Source organism: Glycine max, chromosome 4 (assembly GCF_000004515.6).
Source record: "Glycine max cultivar Williams 82 chromosome 4, Glycine_max_v4.0, whole genome shotgun sequence".
NCBI classification, from domain to species: Eukaryota; Viridiplantae; Streptophyta; class Magnoliopsida; order Fabales; family Fabaceae; genus Glycine; species Glycine max.
The window spans coordinates 18,346,894-18,367,815 of record NC_016091.4 but is presented as its reverse complement, the minus strand read 5'-3'; the positions used below and the strand labels follow the sequence as shown (position 1 = coordinate 18,367,815).

General features: G+C 41.1%; 1 protein-coding gene across 1 annotated transcript; it reads left to right on the top strand.

Moving 5' to 3' along the window:
• Nucleotides 1-18,517: 18,517 nt before the first annotated feature.
• Nucleotides 18,518-19,150, top strand: LOC102668417 (uncharacterized). The gene has a single exon (XM_006579105.1). It carries the CDS (start codon nt 18,518-18,520, stop codon nt 19,148-19,150), a length of 633 nt encoding a protein of 210 aa, XP_006579168.1.
• Nucleotides 19,151-20,922: the final 1,772 nt, after the last annotated feature.

Here is a 20,922-nt window from a genome sequence, read left to right as displayed (position 1 = left end):
TTAATTATTTTATTATTATTATTTAAAGATATTTTGATTATTTTATTATTATTTTACTTTTTTTGGTTGAACCGAGGTTATAGCATGAACGATCGGTTAGATTTTGTTTTAACGGTGATTAAACGAGATTACAACACAAATGATCGGTTGAAATTCATTTTATCATTTATTAAGTGAGAAAACGACTTAAATAAACAGTTAAAAGCTCGTTAAAGACGGAAGAAAAGAAAACCGAAAATTAACGAAATGAAGATGAAAGCTAACAAAACAAGAAATGAATTGAAAGTCTCGGATTCGAAAACTTACCGATTGAAGAACGAAGAACGGATGAAGAACGGTGAAGAACGACGGAAAACCTTCACAAATTTGCTCACGGAAACGTCTCGGAAGCGTTACGGAAGCACCTCGGCTTGGATTTTCTTCACGGAAACAATTTTTTTCATCCAAAACAGCTTAAATGCATAGCCAAAGGGGTAAGGGATCTTTGGAACAGCCTCCCTTCACCTATTTATAGGAAAAGGGGGGAGGAGGTTGCTGCCCAGCTCGCCCAGGCAAGCTGGGTTGCTTCCTCCATAAGCAACCCGCTTCCACAATGTTCTGGAAGGCCCAAATTCGAAAATTTGAAAATTTCTATTTGCGCCCCCATCTTGATAAGTTCACCCCCTTCTTTCTTAATTTACGGAAAAGTTACGGCAGCCTTACGGAAGCATATAGGACTTGACTTTCTTCTTCTTTTCTCTTCCTTCTCACCCATATTAGGTGAAATATGCTTATTTAGGGTTTTAGGAATTTTATGGAAGCATTACGAAAGCCTTACGGAAGCATATAGGACTTGATTTCCCTCTTTTTCCTCTTCGCTTTCACCAATATTAAGTGAAATGGGCTTACTCAAAGTTTTAGGAATTTTGCGGAAGCATTACGAAAGCTCCAGAAGCCCTGGAAACCATTTTCCAACAAAACGTGGAGGATCTTGATAAGTTCACCCCCCCCCCGTTTGCTAAATACACTCCTATTTATTTACATATACCCCACTTTGCTAAATACACTCCCGTTTTCGTGTTTTTGACCGGTTTCTTCCCGAAACGTTACGCAACTTTACGGATTATGTAACGAAACCCATTTTCTTTCTGGAATGTTGCGAAACTTTACGGATTATGCAACAATGCTCTTTTTGACTACCGGAATGTTGTGGAACTTTACGGATTGCACAACAGTGCTTCTTTTCGACTTCTGGAATGTCGCGGAACTTTACGGATTACCTAACGATGGGTGTTAAGTACGTCGAGGCGGTCAAGCGAAGGTTGCATGCCACCAAACAATGGTCCCCAGACGAAATTAGGGTATGACACTTACTTATGTCACGATGACATGACCTTGCTGGGGGGGACGGGCACCCTCTAGGACTGACAGAGGCCCGTAACCAGAGCTAGAAACCCCAGGGCCTTGTTGGACTTTTCCGGGTCTACTGGGTGTCTTGTGGGCGTGATCCTTGCAAATAGTGGATGGCATTAGAAATCAGTTGAGCCACGTGCATACTTACCTATGTCATGACGACACAGACCAACTGGCACTTTGGAAAGGGGAGATCAGAGTTGTGGTGGTGCGCATGATCCGCACTCATCTCCCTATGGCGGTCTGGGCGAAATCTTGCCTCGATATGCATAGTAGTTGCACGATAGCCTCCCTTTCTAAAGGCGAGGGCGTGCAGTCCTCTGAAGGCGAGGGCGTGTAGTCCTCTGAAGGCGAGGGCGTGCAGTCCTTTGAAGGCGGGGGCATGCAGTCCTCTGAAGGCGAGGGCTTGTAGCCCTCTGAAGGCGAGGGTGAGCCGTCCTTTGAAGGCGAGGGCGTGCAGTCCTTTAAAGGCGACGACGTGCAGTCCTCTAAAGCCGAGGACGTGTAGCCCTCTGAAGAGGAGGACGTTTAGTCCTCTGAAGGCGAGGGCGTGTAGTCCTCTTAATGCATAGTAGTTGCACGATAGCCTCCCTCTCTAAAGGCGAGGGCATGAGTCCTCTAAAGGCGAGGGCGTGCAGTCCTCTGAAGGCGAGGGCGTGCAGTCCTCTGAAGGCGAGGACGTGCAGCCCTCAAAAGGAGAGGGCATGTAGTCCTCTGAAGGCGAGGACGTGTAGCCCTTTGAAGGGAAGGACGTGTAGTCCTCTGAAGGCGAAGACGTGTAGCCCTCTGAAGGCGAGGACATGTAGCCCTCTAAAGGCGAGGACGTGTTGTCCTCTAAAGGCGAGGGCATGTAGCTTTCTGGAGGCGAGGACGTGCAGTCCCCTAAAGGTGAGGATGTGTAGTCCTCTGAAGGCGAGGGCGTAGTCCTCTGAAGATGAGGGTACTAGTACCCAAGGGTCCACCCTTATGAGAAAGCAAGAGATTGACTCATTGAGAGGGTCAGTCATCTTAAATTCAAAAGATTGGACATTAGCTGTAGGAAATCTATGCAGTTAACATGATTTTTAGGGATGCTGATGCATGCAACCTTTGTCTTGAATTGCGGTGAATGTGGACTTCGTATGCAACAATGAAATGTAATGGAAAGTTGTACAATGTTTATGACATTCTTTCCTTATTTTGTGATTTTGATTTGATTTTTGAAAGAGGTGATAATTCATGCAACCTCATCCTATCTTTTGCAAATTTCTTCGGGAACTCGCTCAGAGTGTATGTCCTGTTTGATTTATTCATTTGAAAATTTTGGAGTGACAACAATGGAGCCGTTTAATCAATCCACTAAAATCCCAGGGTTTGTCACTCCCCCTTTTTTTTGTTTAAAAACATCGACAGGTGAGAACTTTTGACCTGCCCCTAGGTTCGCCTGAGGCTCACGCATGGTGCCTTTCATTGCCCCAGTGTAGGGCTCTGAGGTATCCATCATTGTTTTGTTTTCACAACCTTGTAGCAAGGAAGAATGAAAGAAGCAGTTGATTCTCAAAAAGGATTTTCAAGGACGAGAAACAATTGAAGGATTTTTTAGTTGACAGATTAAGTCAAATGACTCCTATAATCCTATTCTTGATAACTTACTTCTCTTTCAAAAAGACAAACTTTCAAGAATGATAAAATGAGGCCACATGAATGTCTATATTTTTACTTGAAAACACAATCAATCAAATGTTTTTTTTCTTTTTCTTTTTGAACTTTTCTGCTTTACTCGTTGTTTACGGCATCCTCACCAAATGTGTAGCACAAGTAATTTTTGATTGAACGGTCTTGGAAGTCCAAACTCAGCAGCACATGTTGCTTGAGCAAACAAACTAATGGCTTACACCCACATTCCAGTGGAAGCAAAGAAGTAATTACGAGAGGATGAGGGACAAAGATGTCAAATTTATCAATTTTATTTAGCATTGTAACTGTGGTTTACAATAATGACATAAACTTGAAAATCCCGATGAGTCATTAGAGACATCTAACAACAGCTTTCAAAATTGCCCCATGTGTGGTGTCGCTTGTCAATGTTAGGATTCACAAGCGATTCTCCTCAAATTTCAGCCAGCCTGCATTAATTAGACTTTTCACCTTACGCTTCAAGGTCATACAGTGCTCAATGGAATGTCCCGAAACTCCTCCATGATATGCACATGTTGCGTTCCAGTCGAATCCTCGGAAAAATGGAGGTTGAGGAACCCTGGCAGGGGTTATGGCTACCATTGCATTATCAAGTAGATATGGGAGCAAATCAGCATAGGACACTGAAATTAGGGTGAATTCTACAGGCTTTTTCGCTGCAAAATTCATTTCTTGGTTGGTGTTTTGGTTTGTGCTTGGCATTAGATGTGCGGCCAACAAACTTTGCGATGATTTAGGGATAGCCTTTGTGGATGATTGAGTGGTGGGTAAGGAGAAGGGCCGATATTGGCTGAGCGATGACATTGTTGGGCTGGTGGGAAGTTTGGCCATGTAGGAATGGCAGCCTCAACATGGGTTACTTCCTCATTCTCATCCTTTTCATTTGCCCCACTTTTCTCATTTATCAAAGCAGGATGAACAAATTTGCCTTTTTTCAGACCCGCTTCGATCCTTTTGCCGGTGAAGACCAAATCCGCAAAGCTTAAAGGTGCGTACCCCACCATTTTTTTCATAGTAAAACACTGGTAATGTGTCTACTATTATTGTGATCATCTCTTTCTCCGTCATTGGAGGTGCCACTAAAGCTGTCAGGTCTCTCCACCTTCGGGCGTATTCTTTGAAAGATTCGTACCCGTTTTTGCACATGTTTTGTAGTTGCATCCTATCTGGAGCCATATTAGAATTGCACTGATACTGCCTAACGAAGGCAACCATTAGGTCCTTCCAAGAATGGACTTGGGAAGGTTCCAAATTAGTGTACCAGGTAATAGCTACCCCAGTAAGACTTTCTTGGAAGAAATGTATCAGCAGTTCCTCATCTTTTGCGTATGTCCCCATCTTCCAACAATACATCTTTAGATGGTTCTTGGGACAAGTAGTCCCCTTGTACTTCTCAAAGTCCGGCACCTTGAACTTGGGATGGGTGATGATATTGGGTACTAGGAACAACTCTTCTAGGTTAGCAAAGGCATAATCTTCGCCTCCATCAATGGCTCTGAGCCTTTCCTCTAGATGATCCAACTCTCCCATTTTTGCCATAGCAAGAGGGTTTTTACCAGCTGTGGAATGCAAGGGGTGTGGTTGTGGGTGATACTGAGGGCCCTCCAAAGTGTTTTGCAGGGGTATACCACCAACTGCTTGCCCTTCAGTGGCATATCCGAGGCAAGGCTCGAAGTCGGCTAGATTGTGGTGGGGCATTTCATGTGTCTCCCCCATGGGTCAAGAGACATGTGCATGATCAGATTGAGGTTGTTGGCACTCAATGAGTATAGGAGTGGAGTTATTGACATTCTCATTGGGTGGAGTATAGTTCGGAGGCAAACCATATGGCGAGAAAACCTGCTTGTTCTGGACTTGCACAAAATGGGGGTTGCCCGTATCCGCGGTTGGATGATTTATTAGGTTGAGGCCACATTGACCTCCATTATCTTCTTCATACTCATCATGGCCTCTATAATTGTGGCCATCTGTTCTTTCATGGCCTCCATGCCGGTCTTCATCCGCTCTTGCACCTCGTCTACTTCAGCCATTACTCCAGCTCTAGCTTGCATTCGGTGAGGGTGTCATAAAGTGCGTTCTTTCCTTATGATAAAAATGATTAAAGTTTGGTTTTCAGGGAAAGAATGCAATGAGCAATGCAACCAATGAAAAGTACGGATGTATGTGAATGATGCATTGTTTGAGCTTTATCGTGACTTTCTTTGTTTTGCAGAGGAAAATGCAAGGATCATGCATGAGAGAACATGAAAATAAAAGGTGTGCAAAAAACATGTTAGATGCAGATGCATGGTGAAGAAATGACTTGTGCAAAATGTAATGCATGAAATGATAAGTGACAAATGCAGGAATGATATGTCCATTACAATGCCATGAAGAGATGCTTATGCGATGCATGATATGAATGCATTTATGGACATGAGAGCCCGGAAAATCATCTCTTCTTACTTGCACATTGGGGGACACAGTGCCCCATGTGTGCATTTAAGAAGGTGATATGGACCTTCCAACCTTCTAGCTTCCCGTGACAAAAAACGAGACCAACATACAATGCGTGTGTGACGACATGATGTAGACGCGCAAAAGCACAACACGGGGATGTACACAGTATGGCAATATCCACAAATAATCATACAACCCCGGCGTACATGACATTTAGGTTATATACATGGCAGTGTTTAAAAGGCACGCAACGTGTTCGCTTCGTGCCCCTATTTTAGGGACCTAAACGGGAGGAACTAAAAGGCTTTTAGTGATAATTCCCAAGGTGGTCATATCTCTCTTGATGGTTTCTAGAGGTATCATCCCCTTCGAAAAACATATTGCGGAAATAGGGACTACCAACAACAATATGTTATCAAAGAGAAAAACTCTAGATAAGGGTTCACTATTATCAAGAAAGTTGGAGACCCAGCATGACCACAGATTCACCTCCACTCCTTATATTCCCATGGACCCGGGTATAGGGCCCCTTTTCAACTCACCGTGTGTGCAAAAAGGTGTTGGTGTTGTGTGCATCAAATGAATACATATTTATCTCATGCATACATTAAAACACGCTTACAACATCGAAGAAGTTTATACAAGAACATAAAGGAAAAGGGAAACCGATGAAAGGGAAAACACAACTTTTGCACAAAAGATTAATAGGCCTAACTCTCTAAAAATAGTCCCCAATGGAGTCGCCAACTGTCGCAACCTACCCTTCGGCGGGAGGGCAACACAGGTGCGTCTTCCAAGGGAGGAAGGCGCGTGGAGTCGCCACCAATGTTTATTCGAGGAAAACGTCGGAAAAACTGGAACGTGTGGTCTACGAACTTTAAGTGTGAAAGGGAGTTGTTTTTACGCACGGGGAAGGTATTAGCATCCCACACGTCCGTCACAAGGGACGACAACCTTTAATCAAGTGTGCAAATATGACTTCAAAACTACATATTTTCCCTTTTTCCTGTTTTTATGTATTTTCCCCTTTTTCTGTTTTTATGTATTTTTCCCCTTTTGTATTTTTTATCTTTTTATGGTCGACAAGGGTGTTTCCCTCGTTCCTACGTATTCCTCAATTGCGATGAAGAAATCAGACCTACGTAGTTCTTTCAGAACTAAACGTTGGTTAAGTTATTTTTATCTTTTTTCGCAAGATATATTTTAACCAAACAAAAGGTCCTTTAAGGCGTTGGACCATTAAACGATCTTTTGATTTTGAAAGGAGAGAAACGTTAAGGCGTTGGATCATTAATGATCTCTCAGTTTTTGAAAGGCAAGAAACGTTAAGGCGTTGGACCATTAACAATCTCTTGGGGTGATCGACAAAAGCGGGGATTTTGCTCCTACGTATCCTCAATTGCGATGAGGAACTCAGACCTACGTAGTTCTTGCAAAATCGATAAAGTTATGTGTTGATTTTATGCTTTGAATGGTCCATTTTAACCAATAAAAGCAAAGAGGTCCGTTTTAAGGTGTTGTACCTTAAAACGGTTTTGAGTGACTTTTGCGAACAAAACTTGATTTTAGCCTTAGTTTCACTTTGATTATTAGTCAATTCATTCAAGGAAACTTTCAAAGTAAAGCATCCGATTGATTTTTTTGATTATTTTTTATTATTTTTTTCAAGATGTTTTGATTATTTTATCATTATTTTGCTTTTTTTATTTAACCGAGGTTACATTGTGAACAATCGGTTAGATTTTGCTTTAACAGTGATTAAACGATATTACAACACAAATGATCGGTTGAAGTTCATTTTATCATTTATTAGGTGAGGTAACGACTTAAACAATTGGTTAAAGCTCGTTAAAAACGGAAGAAAAGAAAACCGAAAGTGAAAGAAATGAAGATGAAAGACAACAAAACAAGAAATGAATTAAAACTTTCGGATTCGAAAACTTACCGGTTGAAGAACGAAGAACGGACGAAGAACGGTGAAGAACGATGGAAAATCTTCACGAAATTGCTCATGGAAATGTCTCAGAAGCGTTACGGAAGAACCTCAGCTTGGATTTTCTTCACGGAAACACGTTTTTTCACCAAAAACAGCTGAAATGCATAGCATAGGGGTTAGGGACCCTTTGGAACAACCCCCCCCCCCCCCCCCCCCCCCCATTTTTGAAAAAAGGGAGGGGGGGGGGTTGGCCCCCCACTTGGCCCAGGGAACAAGGGGCTTTCCCAGAAAATTCTTGGGGGAACCCCTTTTTCAAAAGTTCCCCCTTTTTTTTCCCAAAATTTCAAAAAAATTTTGGAAACCTATGGAAAGCCAATGGAATTTGAATTTCTTTCTTTTTTTCCCCCGCCACCCCGCCCCGATTCAGCGGAATATGCTTATTTAGGGTTACAGGAATTTTACGGAAGCCCCGCAAGTCATTTTTTTAACAAAACGGGGGATGAGGTTGCCGCCCAGCTTGCCCAGGCAAGCTAGGTTGCTTCCTCCTTAATCAACCCAACTTATGAAATGTTCTAGAAGGGCCTAGATTTGAAATTTCTATTTACACCTCTATCTTGATAAGTTCACCCCCTATTTTTGTGTTTTTTGGCTGTTTTCCTTCCGAAACCTTACGAAACTTTACAGATTCCACGACCATGGGTGTTAAGCCTTCCGAAGTGATAAAAAACGGTCCCCGAATGAAATCAGGGTGTAATAGTCTATTTACACCCCCACTTTGCTAAATACACTCTCGTTTCGTGTTTTTGGCCGGTTTCTCTCTGAAACATCTCGGAACTTTATGAATTCCACGGTGATGGGTGTTAAACATTTTGAAGTGGTCAAACAAAGGTCGCATGCCGATAAACAATGGTCCCCAGACAAAATTAGGGTATGCCACCTAAGACTTAAAAAAGTACCTCATCCTCAAGGTGGTACTCAGCTCGCAATTGCTCCCAATCTTCCCAAGTGGTATCTTCCGGAAGCAATCCATCCCATTGCACAAGTTCCTTTAGTTTGGGTTGTCAAAACCTAGGATGTACCTGGTGCTTATAATGGCAAGAGGGGATACCACTGGTTCATTGTCAATTACTACCGGTGGTAGTGAAAGTGCAGGAGAAGCATTAACCAGAGCTGGTTGGTGAAATTGTTTAAGCATGGAGCAATGAAAAACGGGATGGATGCAACTGTCATCGGGTAATTGTAACTTATAAGCAATTGGCCCAATTCGATCAAGCACCTTAAAAGGCCCATAATACTTCTTACTAAGTTTGTAAGAACCCCTCTGGTGACCCGTAACAGATGATTGTCGATGTGGTCGGAGTCACACCATGACCAAGTCTCCGATATTGAATTCAACATCTTTGTGTTTCTTGTTAGTTGAGTGTTTCATGGCCAATTGAGCCTTTTGAAGATTTTTCTTTAATTCGAGGAAAATAGATTCTCTATAAGAGAGGAATTCGTCCATTGCTTCCACTTTCGAGGTCTCTGTGATGTATTGTGGCCAATCTGGCGGTTTTTGTTCGAAAGTAACCTTGAATGGCGAGACACCGATGCTTGAGTGCCACGACATATTATAAGACCATTCTGCCGAATTAAGGAGCTTGCCCCATGAGGAAGGTTTCTTGTGAAGGAACGCACGTAGATACTATTCGATCACACGATTCAAAACCTCGGTTTGCCCATCTGTTTTTGGATGGTAAGCCGAGCTCATCCTCAGCTTCATGCCGCTCAGTCAAAACAGGTTTTGCCAAAAATTACTGATAAATAACGGGTCCCTGTCGGAGACCAAGCTCCGTGGCATGCCATGGAGTTTTCCGGCAATGTCCATGAACAAGATAACGGCTGAGTAAGTAGAATGTTGTGTTAGCAGCATGCCCAGGTGCACTCCCTTCGAGAACTGGTCTACTACGACCAAGATGGTGGTGTTTCCGTGAAATGGTGGTAGGCCCGTAGTGAAATCTAGGGAGAGGTCCTCCCAAGGTCGACATGACACCGGTAATGGACATAAGAGGCCAACGACTTTCTTGGTCTCGTACTTGGTCTGTTGACAATTTACACAGGTCGCCACAAATTGCTTTACATCCTTCCTTAACCCAGGCCAATATAAGTTTTTAGTGAGCCTTGCTAGTATTTTCGGCACACCCATGTGGCCCCCTGTCAGAGTTGAGCGGCACTCTGTTAAAAGCGTCTGAATGAAAGGGATGCCTTGTGGTAACCAAATGCAATTTCCATGCAAAATTAACCTATTTGAAACAGAATATCCATGGAATGTTTCGGGATGGGCCCTTATGTTCTGTCTGAATTCAATGAAAGTTGCTTCCTGAGTTAATTGTTTCTTCGGTTCTTCCAAAAATGCCAAGCATGGCACCGACAATAATAACATGGTACCTTCTGTTTTCTCAGATCTTCGAGATAAAGCATCAGCCACTAAATTAGTGTTACCATACCGATATTGGATGCAATAATCATAACCCATGAGTCTGGCTAAATACATATGTTGCTCTGGGGTTTGAATGACCTGAGTCAAGAGCTCCTTAAGGTTCTAATGATCGGTTAAAAATGGTGAACTGTTGACCAAGCAGATATTGTCTCCACTTCTTAACCGCAATCGTAATCACACATAATTCACGCACATAAGTTGAAGCTTGCAACAATTTGGGAGTGAATGGCTTACTAAAAAATGCAATTGGGTGCCCCTTCTATGATAACACTACGCCCATGCCAACTCCGGACACGTCCATTTCCAGGGTAAACAGAAGGGTGAAATCGGGCAATATAAGAACAGGAACAGATGTTAGGGCCTCCTTTAGGATCCTAAATGCTTGATCAACATCGCATGTCCATTCAAAGGGTTCCCTGGTGCTTATTTTGATTAGAGGAGCAACGATAGAGGCATATACACGAATGAACCGACAGTAAAATCCGGCGAGTCCTAGAAAGCTCTGTAGAGCTTTCATGGTTTTCAGAATAGGCCATTGATCTATTGCTTGAACCTTGGAAGCGACTGGTGCAACTCCTTGGCCCGAAACAACGTGGCCCAAGTACTCCACTTGTGGTTGCTCAAAGAAGCATCTAGAAAACTTAAGGACGAATTGATTGTGAAGAAGGGTCTCAAAAGCTTTCTTTAACTGGAGTAGATGTTCCAGCAAAGTTCGACTGTATATTAAAATGTTGTCGAAGAAGACAATGAAGAATCGCTGGAGGTAAGGTCGGAAGATGTCGTTCATTGTGGCTTGAAATGAAGAGGGGGCATTACACAACCCGAACGACATCACCTTAAACTCATAATGACCAGGGTGGGTATGAAATGCAGTCTTAGCAACATCAGGTTCATGCATCCGAATTTGGTAACCCTGCAAAAGATCTAGGTCAAAAAACCAGCTTGCACCTCCCAACTCGTCTAACAGCTTGTCAATGGTGGGAATGTGATAACGGTCTTTGTCGTTATCACGTTTAGTGCCCGATAATCTACACAGAGACGCCACGACCCATCGTGCTTCTTGACTAACAGAACAGGGGAAGAAAAAGGACTGATACTTGGAGGAATAAGGCCTTTCTGTAACATGTCCTCAATTTGGCTCTCAATCTCGTGTTTCTAAAAGTGAGGGTATCTATATGGTCGAACATTCACAGGCTCTGAATGAGGTTGAAGGTGGATGTGATGGTCTGTGGGACGCGAAGGTGGCAGGGATTGGGGTGGTTGGAACAAGGAGTTGCATTTGGCTAGAAGGGGTTGAATTTTGGAGGGGATGATTGTAGTGGTTGGGCTTGAGGGGAGCTCTATGGTGGTGATGGCTATATGGAAACACGCACTCGTGCCATCCTTTCGGAGAAGACGATGAACCTGGGGGTGTGAAAGGAGACCCAAAGTAGACACATCATCACCCTTTAGTTCAACTAAATGACCATCATGGAAGAACTTCATGGAAAGGGTGTTGTAGTCTGTGAGAATGGGTCCGAGAGCCTTAAGCCATTGGACTCCTAGCACCAGGTTAGCACCGCTCAGGGGAAGGAGTTGTAAGTGTATCGTAAACTACGTTTTCTGAATCAACACTGGAACTCCCTTGCAGAGTTGATCGCAGTTCAAGTGTTGGCCGTTACCCACCATGACACTCAGTGGGTTTGTATTGCGCGAAGGCAGGCCCAACAACCTTGCTCATGGTGCTTGAATAAAGTTGTGGGTACTACCCCCATCAACTAAAATCACCATGGGGTGCACATTGATATAACCTAGTAACCTCAGCATCTCAGGTGCTAGGTGGCCCGAAAGGGAATGAAAGCTGATTTGGGCCGGGGTTAGGTCTAGGTCATCGGGTGGGCCGGGTGGATGATCCAAAGTCACATTGTCTTCAAAAGGGGAATCATCTTCATCCGAAATCAGCAAGAAAACCATAGAGGAGCATTTGTGCCCACGGTGAAACTTTTCATCACAGTTGAAGCATAATCCTCGATCCCAGTGGGAAGCCAACTCCATCGGTGAACGGTGTTTGAGAGGGACAGGATTGGAGGGGGGTAATCTTAAAGATGTGGGTAGTAACAGTGGGTTTGGAGTGGGAGGGGAAATTGGAGGGCTCGAAAAGGTTGTTGGTGGGGAAGGTTTCAAAAAGGTTGTGGGTGGGGAAGTGTGAGTTACCCTGGATGAGGGGTAAGCGGGCCCAAACCTGTTACGCCCCTGTCGGCGAGCATCGAAGAGTTTCTCTTCTTGTAAACGTGCCAACCCTACCGCCTGAGCCATCATCAAAGGTTGGTGCACTTGAACTTCTCTGCGTATCTTCGGGGATAGTCACGAGACAAAACAACTCAGGAGAAAAGGAGATGGCAAGCCAACAATGCGATTTGCCAGGTCCTTAAACTCCGAGAAGTAAGCGTTAAATGTTTCTTTCTGGGTTAATTTAAATAATGTGCCAGTAGGATCCTCATATTGTGAAGGCGCGAATCTGGATTTCAGGGCTTGAAGGAAAAGTGGCTAGGATATGAACTGTCTGTTGCTCGTCATCCACTGGAACCATGCCAGAGCACGACCATCCATGTAGAAGGAGGCAATCGTCAGCCGTTCATGCTCCGGGGTCACGTGATACTCGAAGAATTGGTTGATCTTAAAGATCCAACCAAGGGGTTTTTCTCCATCAAACCTGGGAACCTCAAGCTTCATGCGGTGTGAAGAAGAGGGAGTCGCGGTAGAAGGGATGGCCAAAGAAGACGAAGGTGAGTGACTGATTGGTTCTGGTTTCTGCAGGTTACTGATGAGCTCGTTAATTTTATGCATGAGGTTATGTAGGGTATCGTTGAGGGAGATGGTGAGCTTGGATATAGCTTCCTCCAGGTGATCGGAGTTAGCTTTGGATCGCGTAGATTCTGCCATGGGTCTCTCAACAAGAGCACAAAAAATGTTAGGAAAATTGCTCTGGTTTAAAGGGACCAGTTCCTCCTAGAAGCAGGAGATGAGAGTGAGGAAAATAGTGATTTTCATTATCTACCATATTACATGATACTCATATTTATACTAGAATTATGCTAACTAAATTTGTAATTTTGTGCTAATAAGGTGTAATGGAAATATGAAATAAAGGTGTAGTGGTGGGAGTAATGGCAGACAGGGATCAGACAGAGGTGCCACGTCAGTAGAGTTTGTTATATGTAATCCTTCAAGTACGCAGGTACAATGCTTCTCCTTTTAGGTCTGGTTGCTACATAATCCTTTTGGCTATCATGCATGGTCTCATCAATGAATTAGCCATAATGGTTTCTGCTGCATATTGCATTAGGAACGAAGATCCAAAGCCACATGAAATTCATCTTGAAAGAGCTCGGCACTTGTCATACAACAGAAGGAGGCATGATTGCTGTAGAAGCAAGCTTCATGATGATGAACAAAAATTTTGATGATGACAAACCTGAAATCAAGAGAATACATGCAAGTTTTGTTCTATCGTTCACTCATCTCTTTCTCCCCCTTTCTTTTTGAATTCATGCTTAAATTTAAAACTTAGTAAGTGGTATTATGTTCTTGATTTCTAAAATACCCATTTTTCTTGGTATCAAGTGGTCTCGGAATAATTAAGAAGGGGGGAGGGCTGAATTAATTATGAACGTGTCTTGATTAATTAAAAATTATCCTTCTTAATGTTACTAGATTCAATTAGGCTTTACTACTAAGTTATGAGAAAGTAAAGAACAGAAACAATAACTTAGAAAAAAGTAAAGTGGAAACAAAAGGTGCACAGCGGAAAAATAAAGAGTGTAGGGAAGAAGAAAGACAAATACAAGATTTATACTGGTTTGGCCATAACCCGTGCCTATGTCCAGTCTCCAAGCAACCACTGGTTGTTGAGATTTCCAATAACCTTGTAAAATCCTTTACAAGCAAAGATCCACAAGGGATGTACCCTCCCTTGTTCTCTTTGAACAACCAAGTGGATGTACACTCCACTTGAACTGATCCACAAGAGATGTACCCTCTCTTGTTCTCAGTATTACAACCCAAGTAGATGTACACTCTACTTGTACCACAAAAGATGTATCCTCCAATGTGTTAAGACAAAGAATTCTTAGGCGGTTAGTTCCTTGAATCTTTGTAAGGGGAAACAAAAGATATCTCAGGTGGTTAGTCCTTTGAAATCTTTTGTTTAAAGGGAAGATGAAGAATCAAAAGAATTCTCAAGCAGTTAGTCCTTTGAATCTTTTGGCAAGAGGGAGAAGGAAGAATCAAAAGAATTCTCAGGTGGTTAGTCCTTTGGATCTTTTGGCAAGAGGGAGAAGGAAGAAACAAAAGAATTCTTAGGCTGTAGTCCTTTGAATCTTTTGGCAAGAGGAAGAAGGAAAGAAGAAGAAGAACAGTACAAGTTTTTGGCCAATGAACTTTTCTTTACAAAGAAAGTATTGAACAAAAACTCTTAGAAAGATGAATGAATGAATGAAAGAAATATGTTATGCATGCTTTGAAAGTTGTGCCATGGTCACATATGTATAGCCATTTTATGGCTCTTGAAAAAGATTTGTGACTTTTGGCAATTTCTTCAAAACTAGTCACTTTAAGAGTTGTGACTCTTATGAAAACTAGTCACTTAAAAGTTGTGACTCTTTTTGAAAACTAGTCACTTTAAAAGTTATGACTTTTAAAAAATCTTCAAAAACTAGTCACTTTAAGAATTGTGACTTTTGGTAATTCATTTTTCAAAATAAGTCACTGGTAATCGATTATCATCATAGTGTAATCGATTACACATCAACATATGTGACTCTTCATGTTTAAATTTAAAAATCAAAACGTTTAGAAACACTAGTAATCGATTACAAGTATTGTGTAATTGATTACACAAGTTTGAAATGATTTGAAAATGTTTTATCACAAGTTGTGACTCTTGAAATTTGAAATCTAATGTTTTAAAATATTGGTAATCGATTATATGATTATGGTAATTGATTGCTGCTTTGTAAATCAATTTGAAAAGAAAGTTTGCTTCTGGTAATCGATTACTTCCTTCTGGTAATCGATTACCAGAGAGTAAAACTCTTTGGTAAAAGATTTTTCTTTTTGAAAAATTCTCTTGAACAAAATTGTGCTATTCAATATTTTGAAAAACTTTTAATACTTATCTTAATGGTTCTTGCATATCTTGAGTCTTCTCTTGATTCTTTTCTTGAATCTTGATTCTTGATTGAACAACTCTTTGATTCTTTGAAACTTGTTTGACTCTTGATTCTTGACTTGAGTCTTTGGCATCATCAAAATAAACTTGGAAAGCTTTGCTTCCACAATTGCTTCAGTAGATTTGATACACTTTATGGTGCAAAATGTCTTTGCACTTTGTAGCCTTACCATTGAGACATTGGTGGTCATCAAAATATCCTAACCTGAAAAGCCATTACCTATCAAACAAGTTACTATTTGACTTGCTGCCAGCTATGAAACGGTTAATGGTGTTATCTTTGTCACACTTCAATAACATCACTGAGGTACCAGACTCTCTTGGAAACTTGACAAACCTTAGATACTTAGATCTCTCTAACACTAAAATTGAAAGATTGCCAGACACAACATACAAGCTCCAAAATCTACAAACCCTATTGTTGTCCAAATGCTGGTTACTCACTGAATTGCCAAAGAAAATTGGAAATTTGGTTAATTTATTCAACCTTGACATTAGTGGCACCAAATTGAAAGAGATGCCAGTGCAAATAGCAGGACTGAAGAATCTCCAAACACTGTCTAACTTTGTTGTTAGCAAACAACAAGATGGATTAAAGGTCTCGGAGCTGGGAAAATTTCCCCATTTACAAGTGAAACTTTCAATCTCAATGCTATAGAATGTTACTCATTCCTCAGAAGCTTTTCAAAAAAATTTGAAGAAGAGAAAATTGATGAGTTGGACTTGAAAAGGAACTATGATACCTCATAAGACTTGCAAGTTGAAAAGCTCATACTCAATCAGTTACAACCTTCAACAAATTTAAAGAAATTCAACATTCAATCCTATGGTGGAACCAGCTTTCCAAATTGGTTTGAAGATTCCTCTTTTGCCAACATGGTGTATTTGCACATCAGTGGCTGTGAGCATTGTTGGTCACTGCCTCCACTAGGACAGCTACTTAGTCTCAAGAAACTCATCATTTCAGGACTAAATTTAGTTAGGACTATTGGAACTTAATTCTAGGGAACTTGTTCCAGCTCCCTTTTGTTTCAACCCTTTCCCTCATTGGAGATTTTGAGCTTTCAAGAAACGCAAGAGTGGGAGGAATGGAACTTAATTAAAGGCGCATTTGTAAAGTTTCCAATTCTGAAGCGTCTTTTTCTATGCGACTATCTTAAACTCAAATGAAACTTACCCAACAATCTTCCTTTACTACCAGAACTGGAGTTGTCCCAATGTCCCATGCTCAACTCACAACACCACCCAGATGACATGGTGAATAATGGCAACCTTACAAGGCTACTAATGACACTTTCCCTTTATTCTCTTACACAGTTAACTATCACAGGCATTCCCTCTCTAGTGTCGTTTCCAGAAAACATTTTGCCCACAACATTGCACTATCTTACTTTCCTTTTTTTGCCAGAATCTCCAATTCCTATCTTGTGAATCCTTACCATGCTACACATCACGGGAGAATTTGCATATATTCAACAGATGTGACTCATGACATCATTCCCCTTGTCCCATTCCCCTGTTCTCAAAAGCCTATTCATTCTGGGTTGCAAGAATCTTAAACATATTAGCGTCATGCAGTGTTCATCATGGCAGAGTCTCTTGTGTCTTGAGAGTTTATCCATATACGCGTGTTTGAAGCTGGAGACAGTTCCCGATAGCGGATCATTGGTCACTCCAAACCTAAACAATTTCCTCGTGTCCACTTGCGGAAAACTGAAATCACTTCCTAAACCAATCAACGCTCTCTCTAGACTTTATCAAATGAGTGTTTATGGGATTTCGAATTTGCTGGCTTTTGTAGAAGGTGGTTTTCCAGTTCATTTGCGGACACTTGAGATTTCCTAATGTGGGAGTTTGACCACGTCGGCGATTGCTAATTAGGGTTTGCAGCAGCTGACTTGTCTGATGGAGTTACGGGTTCGAGGGGACAAGCTTGTTAATGCGTTGATGAAAATGGAAGTGCAATTGTTACCCACTTCTCTTGTGCATTTTGCAAATCTTTAAAGTGTGGAGATTTCAGATAGTCAGAGATTGGAGTCATTTCCAAAAGAGAGAATGCCTTCCTAGATTTCCATGCTGACCATCAAACCATGTGTTTTGTTAAAGGCAAGTTTCAAGAGCAATGGAGGGAGAGTGGAATAAAATCGCTCACATTCCATGCATGATTGTCAATAACAAAGTGATGATTATATAGTGTTCAGGTCAATGTTCTCGTCAAGCTAACATTTCTACATAAGAGAATATTTGCTACGGTCTTCCAACTGCTTATAGAATTCATTACATCAATATCAAAATTATCATTTATCACGTTGAAATCTTTTTTTTTCTTTCTTAATTCATACACCCATGAATAGAATGGAAAAATCAATTTCGTTGTGTACACACACACTTCACTTGTTATTCATGGAATTGTAGTCATTTACATTACCTCTACCTCTTAAAATTGTAAATTTTGATTCCAAGTTCATAAAATTGCATTGCCTCCCTTAACCATTATCTACACCCCATTACACTAGTGAGTGTTTTGTTTCATTTTGACAAATACTTTCCAATTGTGATAGCACTTTTCTAATCTGCCTTTAGAAAATTTGGCAAACTATGATGAAGAATTTTTTGGTGCAACTTACATATGTTACACAAGTACTATAAAGCTCCTTCTCAACATGTATTTGGTGCAATTTAGTACATCACAAGTAGCGGCTTTTGAACTTGGAGAACTATTCTTAGCCAGGTATCTAGCTTCTTTAAGTATGTTTAATTCTACTCCATTCACACTAACTAAGAATAATCCAATCACTTTCATAATCTCTTTCCTGGTGATAGTAGAGTAGTTCCAGAGCTTGCATCCAAAAAGGTGGTCCTGAAATTAACATATATGCAATTTCCTTTTCAGGATGCAGAAATTCCTAAAGTTTATGAGTTGGCTAGTTATCTTGTTCCTCTTATCATACTGTTGAGTTTGTTGAATAATATAAACTTGATTTAGCCCATTAATCAAGTGTTAGGCCCATTAAAGTTTGTGCTACTACTCCAAAGAAAATTCTAGAGAAGTATAGAAATAAGTAGAAGTAATATTTAATCGGAAGAAGTGTGTAGAACTAAGTAGTTGGGAGATGTGTGTAGAACTCACCCTTGAAGTGTGTGGAATATTTCTTGATGTATCTAGAACTCCCCCTTGAAGCCTATAAAAGGGGGAGAGGTTGTCATTTGTAAGTGAATCTAACAAAGCCAAAAGAAGCCAAAACAAAAGCATTTCTCAAGTCATAAAAACTAGCCTTCTTTCAAATATTTTTCCTCCTTCATTACTCTCAAATACTTCATATAACCATCTTCTTTCCAAAGTGGTATCAGAGCTTAGGTTCTGATGAGAAATTCCTCTATAGTTATGGCAATCAGTGGAGTAGCATCCTTCCAAGTTCCACTTCTAAAGGGGAGCACCTATGACAATTGGAGCATCAAAATGAAGGCCTTTCTTGGAGAACATGATGTTTGGGAAATGGTTGGAAAAGGCTATAAGGAGCCGCAAGATGAGACTTCATTATCCCAAGCACAAAAGGAGACTTTAAAGGATTCAAGAAAGAGAGATAAGAAAGCTCTCTTCCTCATCTATCAAGCATTACATGATAATGCGTTCGAGAATATTTCTAATGCAACATCCGCTAAGGAGGCATGGCATAAGCTTCAAACCTCTCACAAAGGAGAAGACAAAGTAAAGAATGTGTGTCTCCAAACTCTAAGAGGTGAGTTTGAATCCTTACATATGAAAGAGTCAGAGTCCATTTCTGATTATTTTTCAAGAATTCTCACTGTTTCAAATCAACTAAAAAGAAATGGTAAGAAGTTAGAAGATGTAAGAATTATGGAGAAGATATTATGCTCATTAGATCCTAAATTTAAGCACATTGTTGTCACAATCGAGGAAACCAAATATTTAGAAACTATGATGATAGAACAACTTCAAGGATCACTGCAAGCTTATAAGGAGAAGCGTAAGAAGAAGCAAGAGATCACTGAGTAACTCTTCAAGATTCAACTGAAGGAGAATGAAGAAAGTCAAGGAAATGAGAGAAGTCAATGAGGTCGAGGTCGAGGTCACGGTCGAGGAAAGGTTGTGAAATTCTGATACTGGGGACAGATGTCGTACAGGATGTCACGACATCACGCTTCAGAACATGCAGATTATATTTGACAGTGTGTACAGTTTAAACAAGTAAATAACACAAGAGAATTGTTAACCCAGTTCGGTGCAACCTCACCTACATCTGGGGGCTACCAAGCCAGGGAGGAAATCCACTAAAATAGTGTTAGTTCAAGGTCTAACAGCCACTGTTTACAACCTTCTCACCTAACCACTACCCGTGCAATCTCTACCTAAGAGCCACTCTTAGATATGAGAACCCCGCTCACTCCCTCTCAATCACACTCCCGTGTTTACAAACAAATCAAAGACACACCAGAGATTGCTCTCTGAACAATAGAGATCAACTCCACACACTAGAGATCAACTCTACACACTAGAGATCAACTCTACACACTCAGGTCCAACACTTGATGTTAGAGTAACATCAAGGTGGCTCACAAAACACTCAAGTCCCAAAACTCACAAAATAACTCTTCAATCCCGGACTTGGTCCAGAACTCGTGCAGCCTCCATGTTTATATAGCAGTGTGCGTTTCTGGGCTGCAACTACTTGTGCTGGATGAGATCTATCACTTTCCTGAAAATCTGCACTTAAAGATCTAAAATATACAGTTTGATCTTTTAGTTTTTATCTTTAATCTTTAATCCCTGAACGAACTCTTCTAGTTTGTAATTCAAACTTTAATTATCTTTTAATTCGTTCCTGAAGATAGATCGTCTAATCTCTTGCTAACTGCACAATAATCTGTTAAAGATATAACAGATTTATATGTCCGGTATTTTCGGGCCAGATGTCCTGGACATCGTATCCGACATCGTGGATGCTTCCATTCTTCATTTGACTTTTATCTTGCCTTCCAGTATTTTCGGGCAGGATGTCCTGGACATTGTATCCGACATCGTGGATCCTGCAGCTTCAATGCTTTTAGCAATTCCAGTATTTTCGAGCAGGATGTCCTGGACATTGTATCCGACATCGTGAATCCTGCAGCTTCAATTCTTCATTTGACATTTCATCTTGCCTTGTGCATTGTGCAGCCCGATCTTATTCTTTGACATAACGTTGGACATCATGTGCAGCAACTCCAGCTTTCCTTCATTGTCTAAGTGCTTATGTTTTAACAAAATCTTAGCCAATCTTTTAAAACTCAGTAGAGCTAAGCACTAACAATCTCCCCCTTTGGCAAATTTTGTCTAAAACATACTTAGACACTTCCTGAGCAGGTACGAGCAGTTATGCAAGTGGGATCAGCAACTTTCATTATCAGAGTAATCAAGCACAGCGGAAATTCTGCAAGTTGCAAATCTACAAGTCTTCTCCAGGATGTCAAGACATCTCACGTGACATCAGCTTTCTGCTCCCCCTATCTCAATGCTCTTTCACTGCAGCATCTTCTATCAGCTAGTAGCTTACACCAGTCATCATCAGCTGCAGCAGTTTGTCTCCCCCTCAAAATCATATACATACAACTCCCCCTCAAAATCATGAATCATGCATACATCGTATCCTACTACTACTGCATACATAGTATCTTACTACTCAAAATCATGCATAATACATACATACTACTACTCCCCATTTTTAGACATAAATTTGGCAAAGGTAGAATGCATGAAATTAATGTGCAAATATTACAGACCAATAACAA